We start from the raw sequence: 11,342 nt of genomic DNA on the forward strand, positions 1-11,342 counted from the left end.
TATAAAATACTTCTACATCAAATAACAAATATATTTCTACACTAGATAATATAATATAATATAATATATTTCTACACCAAATAACATATATATTATACTAACAAATAACATAATATCTCTACACCAAATAATATATATTATAATATAATATGCTACTAAAACACCAACCTATAACACAAAAATAACACACATCATCATAAATCAAATAAATTATTCTAAAAGACTCTAAACTCAATAGAATAATCAAATAAAACAAATAATTCAGAGAGGGCGTTACAAGTACCGCCACTTGACCAACAACAACTAAGAGATAAAAATCTCATCGCATTTAGTTACGTATAAGTTTTTGGAGTGTACTTATCATTTTGTGTCTTGACGGGATTTTTCCCATCCGACGACCTCAACATTTTGCATGTATAAGGAGGACCGAGTTTCTGTTTAGTAACATTAACCTCGCCGTCTTCGACATCGTCATAAGCTATGTTGAATTCTTAGCCGCTTTCATTTGTAACTATGTAAGCAACCTTCCCTCTTCTATATTTGTGAGTTCTAGCTTTTTCAGACCTCAGTCTTGATAGACTTTTAACAAGTGTACTAAAACTATAGAAGTAATAAAATTTATAAGTTCGTATCCAAAGGGACTGAGTTAATCTCAATTTAGCAATAAGGTTAATATCTAGGATGTGTAAATTATTTTAGTGTCTGAGGCAGTAGTTTTGGTTTGCATAAAATTAAATAAACAGAATATAAAAATAGTTTTGGAAAAGAATAAGAGAGAGAGAGAGAGAGAGAGAGAGATGAGATCAGGTCTTTCGAATCATCTATGATCCCCTAATTGGTATACTGCACATATTCTTATGAATTATTTTCTAGTTCCACGATAATTAATAAAATAGTCTTAATCAATCCCTTGAGTTAGGACCCTCTTCTCAAACTACAGCCCCTAATTCCTTAGGTGGTCTAATAATCTTTGAAGGTTTAAGCATGTTAACCTAATATCACTAACAAACGATTATCCATTCCTAGACTAACCATGTTTATTAAAACAACTTAATTAAGTTTAAGTAGAAAGCTATGGTCAGTAGTTATTCATTCTCACTAAATCATGTTTATATGGTGTCAATATATAAAAAGCATTAAGAACAATTGAATTGAATAAAAACTAGATGTCATTCACAATAAATAGAGTTTCACAGCAACATAGTTCAATTAGGGTTACAAAGAAACATCTCAAACCTAATCTCTTAGAAAATTAGCTAGACATAGTTAAAGGACTAAACAATATAGTAAAGAAAATAAACCGATGAAGTTCCGTCGTTGCCGGCTTTACTCCTCAATTTCTCTTCCTCGTGCTACTGTTGATGTTGTTTTTCTATAACCACGTGCCTCCTAGCCATCTCGTGATGCGTGCCTCTTTTATTTCCCAATCGTGAATCTCCCTCTGCACAGCGTGATGGCTCCTCCTTTTATATTGTGTTGTGCCGTTTTTTCTTTCTTTCTTTCCAAGTTACATTGCTTCTTGTTTTTCTTTTCGGTTCAACACCCATCAGGTTGTGTCAAAGGGTTAAAGCCCAATTATCTTGTTAATGTCCAACACTCCCTCTATTTCCAGTACACCTCTATAGGTGTAGTACACGGTGAGGTTTAGCATGGGAAAGCTATTTTTTTCCCACCATGGGAAAGTTAGTTTTTGACCATTAGATCAAACCAAGAACACATACTTACCATACTCCCTCATCACTAGATTTTGTAATTTTATTATTTTAAAACCATATTTTAAAAACAAAAAATATATTTCGAAATTAAAATAAACATATAAAAATAAAAAATAAATTTAAAAATATGGAAATTAATTTTCCAAAATTTTAAAAAATATAAATAAACTTTTTGAAATAAACTTTTTTCAAAAAATTTAATTATGATTTTCGAAGATTTAATTTTTGTAATTTTCAAATTTAATTATGATTTTCCGAAAACAAGTTTATTTATATTTTTTAAAATTTTGGAAAATTAATTTCCATATTTTTAAGTTTATTTTTTATTTTTAAATGTTTATTTTAATTTCGAAATATATTTTTGTTTTTAAAAAATGGTTTTAAAATAATAAAATTACAAAATCTAGTGATGAGGGAGTATGAAAAGGATGTGTTCTTGGTTTGATCTAATGGTCAAAAACTAACTTTCCCACGGTGGGAAAAAAGTAGGTTTCCCATGCTAAACCTCACCTCACCGTAGTACACATGTGTGGTCTTTCTTTCATTTTTATATGGCAATTTGTATCAACTCAAAAATATATACCACTGTGATATGCTTCATGTACTCACTTTTCCTCTTCACTTCACAAAAAGTAAACACTTACAAATTAGGGTTCCTAAAATCGTGTCACGAAATAGCCATCTTGACACGTTTTAACCAATGTCGAATGAACCTCATCCTGTGCTCCAAATCGTGATACGTTTTCAACAATCGTGACACAATTTTGTGTTCTTCAAAATCTTATATTTTTCTTGCTTTCTTTGCTGTTTAAGCTTGCTTGTGAACTCAAAATATCATGAAAATGACACTAAAAACAGTGAATGACTGTCTGCCATCGCAACCCCAAACTTGAATCATTCCTTGTCCTCAAGGAATTTACTTGTAACATTGACAATCGACAGTAAAATAACAATTACCTGATCAAGCGATAGTATCCAAAAGTTCAACACCTTACTAGCTAAAGATGAGCTAGTTTGACTTGTTAGCAACCACCAATTCACAACTCCACACAACAATATAAAAGGGTTCACACACAGTCGACATGCATTCTACATATTACCATATGCTTGAAAAGTTTTTAAATGTCAATCAAAATCAATGTCAATGCACACTTTGAGGTCTTTAAGGGTTATAACGGGGCTTAGGTGAAGGTGGGATAATATTTGGATAAGTAGGCTACACAAAATTTTGAGTTAGGCACTCCTATGAAAATTAAAGTACAAATTCAATCATTCATTCCATTCTCTCTGTTTTTTTTTATTAATACACCATTTTGGCATATTATTTTCATGAGAATGTTCTTTTTCTTTCTTTGATCACTAGTACCCCCACCCCAAACTTAGTTGGTTGCAAATTCCAAAAGCAACCTCAAACTTAATATTTAGCAACATTCTACAATGCCTAACTCAGAAAAACAATAAGGGATAAATCCTAAAAGTCTCATAAACTTGTAATGTAGTTTGTCACCGAACAAAAAGATCTAAACCTACCGGCTAAATTTGGCTAAAGAAAAGGGATAAAATTTAATATAAACAGGGTAGGCTTCAAAAAGGTTCACAGGACTAGGCACTTTTGTCTCAGTGTGCTAATGACAATGATCAATCGACAGTAGAGAAAAATTGCAAGTTCTAGAAATGTAAATGCATGGAACACTCTATATAAGTAAATTGGAAAAATAAAATTTGGCCATGAACCTTACAATGTTTAGATTTCTGGGAGTTGTGACTACCTATCTTTAACTGCCGTACACTTCGCCTTTGAAACACAAGTCACTCCCCCTTTTGAACTTTTGGAATACCACTTTAACAAACATTTGTTACTAAATTGGAAAAAGTCAACAAACAAGCAAATTCATCAATAATAAACAAGTTCAGATTCAATCACATAACAACTGAGTTAATCCAAAATGAAAATTAAAGAAAAATTGTTTGACTCAATAATAGAAATAAAATACTGAAAACAAAAACATAATAAAAGGATGGGTTGCCTCCCACCAAGCGCTTTCTTTTACGTTATTGAGCTTGACGCTTCAACACCCAAGTCAAGGTGGATATTTACACTTTGATTCAACAAGCATTCTCTTTTCATTTTTATTTTTTTCTTGTTGCTCATTTCCAAATTCATCTTCACTATCCACTTCATCAACCTTTCTATTGGTACTCTCAAGATTCACCGGCTTGAGCACTTTTCTGGTTCTCAATTCAATGACTTTGCGATTTTTATTATTTGGATATTCAACATTCTCCTTATTTGTACTGAAATGAGGATAAGGAAACTTCACATAATATGGAATCACTTGAGGCTTATCACCATCCTTGAGGAGCTGACTTTTAGACTTTCTCAAAATGGAGCTTGCATCTATGAGTTTCTCTATTTTATCTCCCTCCTCCTTGGATTCACACTCAACTTTATTTTTCTTACTCTTATCCACTCTCATAAGGATAGCTGCTACTCTCCCATCACTCACTCCAATCATATCACATGCATCATTCTTTTGATTTTTAGAAGTATTGCTACCAAAACCTCCCCTTGATTATGCTGCCATTAGTTTTGACAACTGCCCAATTTGAGTTTCAAGGTTCTTAAAGTAAGCTTCATTGTTCCTTTGCACACTTTCTTGATTTGAATTTATCACTTGAAAGTTGGTTTGGATTAATTTGATGAAACTAGTCAAGGCTTCTTCAAGTGCGGTTGGCTTTGATTGTGGTTGTTGAATCTGTTGAACTTAAACTTGTCTTATACTTATGGCCTGTACCTGTTTTGAAAGTGCTTCTATTTGTTTACTCATCAATGCCTGACTAGCCAGGATAATACTATTCTCATTCACTTCAAGCACTCCTTTCTCACTTTGCTCAATCTCAACACAATACTCATTCAAAGTCATGATCTCAATTAGAGTTTGAACCTCAAGGTCTGTTTTTTCTCTTATACTACCCCCAGCTGAGGCATCAAGGAGCATCCTAGTTTGAACATTCATCCCGTGTGTAAATATTTGCATCTGTTCCAGCATATCAAAACAATGTGGTGGACACCTCTTCAATAACAGTTTGAACCTCTCCCAAGCATCATAGAGAGATTCTGTATCACCTTGTTTGAAACCATTAATTTCTGATCTCTTCTTCAACAACTTCGATAATGGAAAGAACCTCTTCGAAAACTTCTCTTCTAACTCATCCCATTTGTGAATTGTACCATTAGGCAGAGCATGCAACCAATCTTTTGCTCTTCCAGTTAATGTTAAAGCGAACAATTGCAACTTCTTTTGATCTTCAGTCACTCCATCTGGGCAGCAGAACAAACAAGATTCATAAAATATACTCAAGTGTTCGTATAGCTCTTGAAGTGATCCTCCATCATATTGATTTTCTCTAAGACCCATAAGAATGGAATTTTTTATGTTGAAGGCAATGGGTTCGCCGGTTGAAACCCATGAGTGATAAGACATCGGTGTGTTCCTATACCATAGTCCCCTAAGGTGCGTCTAGATGGCATATCTCCCATCCTAAATCAAATATTATTTTGCTTGACCTCGCAGAAACAACAAAAAGAAAAAAGATACCATCATAGCACCGCACAAGATAAAATAAAAGCAACAAGAGTAATTATATATATATATATAAATAAAAATATAAATGACAAAAATCCTAAATAATAACAAAATTACCAAATTGAAATGATTCAACAGTCCCCGGCAGCTGCACCAAAAACTTGATAGAATTTTTGCAAGTGTACTAAAACTATCGAAGTAATAAAATTTATAAGTTCGTATTCAGAGGGACCGTGTTAATCTCAATTTAGCAATAAGGTTAATATCTAGGATGTGTAAATTATTTTAGTGCCAGAGGCAGTAGTTTTGGTTTGCATAAAATTAAATAAACAGAATATAAAAATAGTTTTGGAAGAGAGAGAGAGAGAGAGAGAGAGAGAGAGAGAGAGAGAGAGAGAGAGAGAGAGAGAGAGAGAGAGAGAGAGAGAGAGAGAGAGAGAGAGAGAGAGAGAGAGAGAGAGAGAGAGAGAGAGAGAGAGAGAGAGAGAGATGAGATCAGGTCTTTCGAATCATCTATGATCCCCTAATTGGTATACTGCACCTATTCTTATGAATGATTTTCTAGTTCATAGTTAACAAAATAGTCCTAATCAATCCCTTGAGTTAGGACCCTCTTCTCAAACTACAGCCCCTAATTTCTTAGATGGTCTAATAATCTTTGAAGGTTTAAGCATGTTAACCTAATATCACTAACAAACGATTATCCATTCCTAGACTAACCATGTTTATTAAAACAACTTAATTAAGTTTAAGTAGAAAGCTATGGTCAGTAGTTATTCATTCTCACTAAATCATGTTTATATGGTGTCAATATATAAAAAGCATTAAGAACAATTGAATTGAATAAAAATTAGATGTCATTCACAATAAATAGAGTTTCACAGCTACATGGTTCAATTAGGGTTACAAAGAATCATCTAGACATAGTTAAAGGAATAAACAAGATAGTAAAGAAAATAAACCGATAGAGTTCCGTCGTTGCTGGCTTTACTCCTTAATTTCTCTTCCTCGTGCTACTGTTGATGTTGTTTTTCTATAACCATGTGCCTCCCAGTCATCTCGTGATGCGTGCCTCTCTTTTATTTCCCAATCGTGAATCTCCCTCTGCACAATGTGATGGCTCCTCCTTTTATATTGTGTTGTGCCGTTTTTTCTTTCTTTCTTTCCAAGTTACATTGCTTCTTGTTTTTCTTTTCGGGTCAACACCCATCAGGTTGTGTCAAAGGGTTAAAGCCCAATTATCTTGTTAATGTCCAACACTCCCTTTATTTCCAGTACACCTCTATAGGTGTAGTACGCATGTGTGGTCTTTCTTTCATTTTTATATGGCAATGTGGATCAACTCAAAAATATATACCACTATGATTCCTGGACTCACTTTTCCTCTTCACTTCACAAAAAGTAAACACTTAAAAATTAGGGTTCCTAAAATCGTGTCACGAAATAGCCATCTTAGCACGTTTTAACCAATGTCGAATGAACCTCATCCTGTGCTCCAAATCGTGATACATTTTCAATAATCGTGACACGATTTTGTTTTCTTCAAAATCTTCTATTTTTCTTGCTTTCTTTGTTGTTTAAGCTTGCTTGTGAACTCAAAATATCATGAAAATGACACTAAAAACAGTGAATGACTGACTGTCATCAAGTCTTTCGACCTGTCGAACTCTATCGGTCAATTGGGCTATATCTCTCAAGTATTGAGTGTCTAATTTATTCCTGATGGAATAATCCAGGAAACCAACAACCATTTCGACTAACTAATGCTCATGCACTTGAGTAAAACATCTTGCCTTTAACAATTTAAATTTGTTCAAATAATCATCAATAGATTCAGTTGTTCTTCTTCTGACACTCGCCAATTTCTGTAGACTAATCTTAGATTAGCCCATGTAAAATTATTCATGAAACAACCTCTCTAATTGAGTCCAATGTTGAATGGAATGCAGTGGAAGCGTGGTGAACCACGTAAAGGCATTCTTTGATTGAGAAATTGGGAAGATTTTTAATCTCAATTCTCATTGTTTGCAATATCTCCAGCCTCAATCAAATATCGTGATATATGTTCGACCATAGATTCTTTGGTATCACCAGCAAACATTGTGTACTTAGGAATTTTATAGCCCCTAGGAAGTTCAATTTGTAGAACATATTCTGACAAATGAGATACAAAGTTTGGCCTATGTAATCCCATGTTTAAGACATTCTTAACCATAGTATTTTCAACCAAATTTGGCTATGTTATTATGTGCTCTGATGATTTGTTGTTGGACATTCCTAACAACTACATCTGCATCATGATTCATGTTTACCAAAATCACTTCTGGATATGCTTGTACTATTGATTCAACTGGTTGAGGTTGAGGCACATGTTGTGTCTTTGAACCATAGGTTTGACCATTTGCACCGGTTGAGTATTTTGGATTTGGGAAATCCGTTGATAAACATTTTGTGAAGGGGCGAAGAAATATGCTATTCTCTCCATTTGAGTGGCTAATGCTTCGTAACTTTGATTCGTACTTTGAATCAAAGGGTTAAACATCGTACCAATTTTTTGTGTTAACAAATTAACCATCTCGTGATTGCTCTCATCCATTTGTTGCCTAAACAACATCATAGATTCCAATTCAAAATAACCACCAAGATCTTAGCTGATAGGCTAGGCACCATAGCTGCAAAAATCATTTCTGAACATCAACGAGGCTTCATACCTGGCAGGCAAATCCAAGATTGCATCATGCTTGCTTCTGAAGCTGTCAATCTCTTGCACAAGAAAACTTATGGTGGGAGTATTTCTCTGAAAATTGATGTTCGAAATGCTTTTGATACTCTGAATTGGGACTTCTTGCTGCAGGTTTTGAAATGTTTTGGCTTTAGTCAGTGCTTTTGCAATTGGATCTCTACTATCCTTCATTCTGCTAGACTCTCTATCAACATAAATGGTAAATCTGTTGGTTTCTTCACTTACACCAGATGAGTGAGACAAGGGGATCCCCTCTCCCTTTTACTTTTTTGCATTGCAGAAGAGGTCCTTAGTAGGGGCCTTCATGCCCTGACTTTGGAGGGTAAACTTTCTCAAATGCATTATTCTAGAGGAGTATATGTCCCCAACCACTGTTTATACGCTGATGACATATTGATTTTCTATAAGGGAACCTTAGCAAATATTAAAAGCATAATGCATTTATTTGAGGTTTATGGCGCGTTTTCTGGACAACTCATTAATGCCACTAATAGTAAGTTTTATACCAGTTCTGTCCCCATGTCCAAAATTATTGCTATTGCAACTTTAACTAGCTTCATATATGATAACCTCCCCTTTGTTTATCTAGGGGTTCCTCTCTTCAAAGGCAGGCCAAAAGCCGTTCATCTGAGGCCTATATTTGACAGGATCAAATCTAAGCTGAGTACCTGGCATGGTAGATTACTGTCTATAATGGGAAGGGCCCAACTTGTTAATTATGTGATCAGCGGCATGCTTGTTTACACTTTCCATATCCATAGGTGGCCTAAGATTATTCTGAATGAGATAACTAAAATCATAAGGAATTTTGTCTGGAGCGGAGATTGTAATCAACAGAAAATATGTACCGTGGCTTGGAATACTATGTGTCGACCCAAAGATGAAGGAGGTTTAGCTATCAGAGATCCTTTCATGGTTAATAATGCTTCCCTGCTTCACTTAACTAGGAAGTTTCTCACATCTCAGGATCAGTGGGCACAGCTATGCAGACACATACTCTTATCTAATGCTAAACCCAAAAACCATTATATACACTCCTCCATCTGGATTGGTCTGAAAAGTTGGGTTGATGTTGTCATTCAGCACTCTAACTTGGAGCATTGGTGATGGAAAATCTGTTTCATTTTGCACAGTGCTTTATCTATGTCTGTTTCTGATTATATTGTAGATGGGGAATGGAATTTGCCTACTTACTTTCATGTTAAGGATGACGTTCTTACTAATAAAATTCTGCAAACTACCCTTCCCATTAAGCCAGTTCCTGATGCGCTTCAATGGTTATCTACTACTGATGGACATTTGACTAATAAGCTTACGTATCTTTTTGTCAGAGGAACATGCATAAAGGTTCCCTGGCACAAACTTGTTTGGAATACTTATATTCCTCCCACTAGAGTTTTCATATGCTGGCGTTTCATACACAACAGGTTGCCTACTGATGAGAACCTGAGGAAGAGAGGTTGCACTATTGTCTCCATCTGTTGTTTCTGCAAGAAACAATTAGAAACTTCGGATCACATTTTTCTCCGTTGTCCGGTCACATCTCAGATTTGGGATTGGCTTAACCAGGGAATTAATCAGCAGCTTGACTTGTCATCGTGTCAGAACCTTTTTGTTAAGCAGAATTGGAGGAGGCAGTACGTTGGTGCAGCAAATTCTGATCTCAACCATCAAAAATGTCATATGGTGCATATGGTTAGAGAGAAATAAGAGATATTTTAATGGAAAACAGTCACACATGGGTGCTCTTATTAATATCATAATCTTCGAAGTGAAACTAAGTTTTGATTTGGTTCTGGCTCCTAGCAGAGCGACTATGCAAGATTTAAGGATGTCTCAGTTGTTTGGTATCCCATTGAAGACGAGCAACCCACACATTCCTCGAGTATCTCATTGGCTACCTCCAGATTCTGGTTGGGTAAAAATAAACTGTGATGGCTCTTCCTTTGGTCCTTATCCTAATGGCTCTATTTGTTTCGTTATTAGGGAATCACATGCTAGTTTTTTGGGTGCGATGGTTCAAAACATAGGCTATGCTTCCTCTCTTGAGGCTGAATTTTGCGCCTGTATGCTTGCTTTGGAAAAAGCCATGGAGTTGCAGCTCACTCAAGTTTGGATTGAAACTGATTCTCTCCTTGTGGTCAAGGCTTTTCACACTTCAACTGGAATTCCTTGGCGATTGATAAATAGATGGAAGAACTGTGTTTGGTTCTTCAGAAATATTTCTTGTAAATTCAATCATGTGCTTAGAGATAGTAATCTTGTAGCTGATGCACTTGCTAAAAATGGGCAGGGACTGGCTTTTAACTCTTTTCGGTGGTGGGACTATCCCCCCTCTTTTGTATAGGGATTCTTTAGGTCCTTCTAGTTGAGCCTTATGGCTTAGTTTGTACTGTTTGGTTCAGGCCCACCTCCTGGTTCTTTAGTTTTTTGGCTTAATTGCACTTTTAATTTGGACCCCTATCTTTCCAAAAGTTACGGTTATGACCCCCTAACTAATTTAAATACAAATCAACCCCCTATGTTTTGATTCTTTGGCAGTTTTGGAACCCCAATCCATTAGTGAGGTGCCACGTGTATTATTTAGGGGGCCACATGGCACCTCACTAATGGACTGGGGGTCCAAAACTGCCAAAAAATCAAAACATAGGGGGTTGTTTTGTATTTAAATTACTTAGGGTACCATAACCACAACTTTTGGAAAGATAGGGGTCCAAAAGTGCAATTAAACCTAGTTTTTTCTATTTGATAAAAAAAATGCATCGGTTCAACTATGCTTCTTAATAATTAATTAATATTCAATGAATTTTATAAAAATAAAAATAAAAAAAATAAAAAAAACATATGTGTAAAATATAACACAATATACTAATTAAACTCTAATATTTATCTTTGTATGTACGAGGGATTTTATTTTCTCGAATCAAATGGGAATTTAATTATGTAAGTAAATAACTATAATCTTTGGGTTTTTTCTACATTATCCTCTCTTGTTTATAGGGTATTTACCCTTTCAAGATATCAACCAATCAAAATGTAATATATAAATGTAACATTAAATGTCAAATAAATGAGTCAATTTTTCTATTAAAAAAAAATCAATTTTAATAAGGTAACTTTTAATTTTTATTTAATTATATTTAGGTATACAATCTTAATTAATTTACACTATAGGGTTTGTAACAACTAAAATTTCACATCAAATTCAATCCATCATGGCTGTGTTTGGTAACACGAATAAGCTAGCTTATAGCTTATTGAACTAGCTTATAAGCTTGTTTTGATATAATAAGATGC

At 34.6% G+C, this 11,342-nt stretch overlaps 1 protein-coding gene across 1 annotated transcript; it reads left to right on the forward strand.

Moving 5' to 3' along the window:
* Window positions 1-8,480: 8,480 nt before the first annotated feature.
* On the forward strand, window positions 8,481-9,755 carry LOC112420849 (uncharacterized). The gene is made up of 2 exons (XM_024780590.1): window positions 8,481-9,096; window positions 9,214-9,755. The coding sequence occupies exons 1-2, from the start codon at window positions 8,481-8,483 to the stop codon at window positions 9,753-9,755; spliced, it is 1,158 nt and encodes a 385-aa protein (XP_024636358.1).
* Window positions 9,756-11,342: the final 1,587 nt, after the last annotated feature.

This window comes from Medicago truncatula, chromosome 4, assembly GCF_003473485.1.
Source record: "Medicago truncatula cultivar Jemalong A17 chromosome 4, MtrunA17r5.0-ANR, whole genome shotgun sequence".
Lineage (NCBI taxonomy): Eukaryota > Viridiplantae > Streptophyta > Magnoliopsida > Fabales > Fabaceae > Medicago > Medicago truncatula.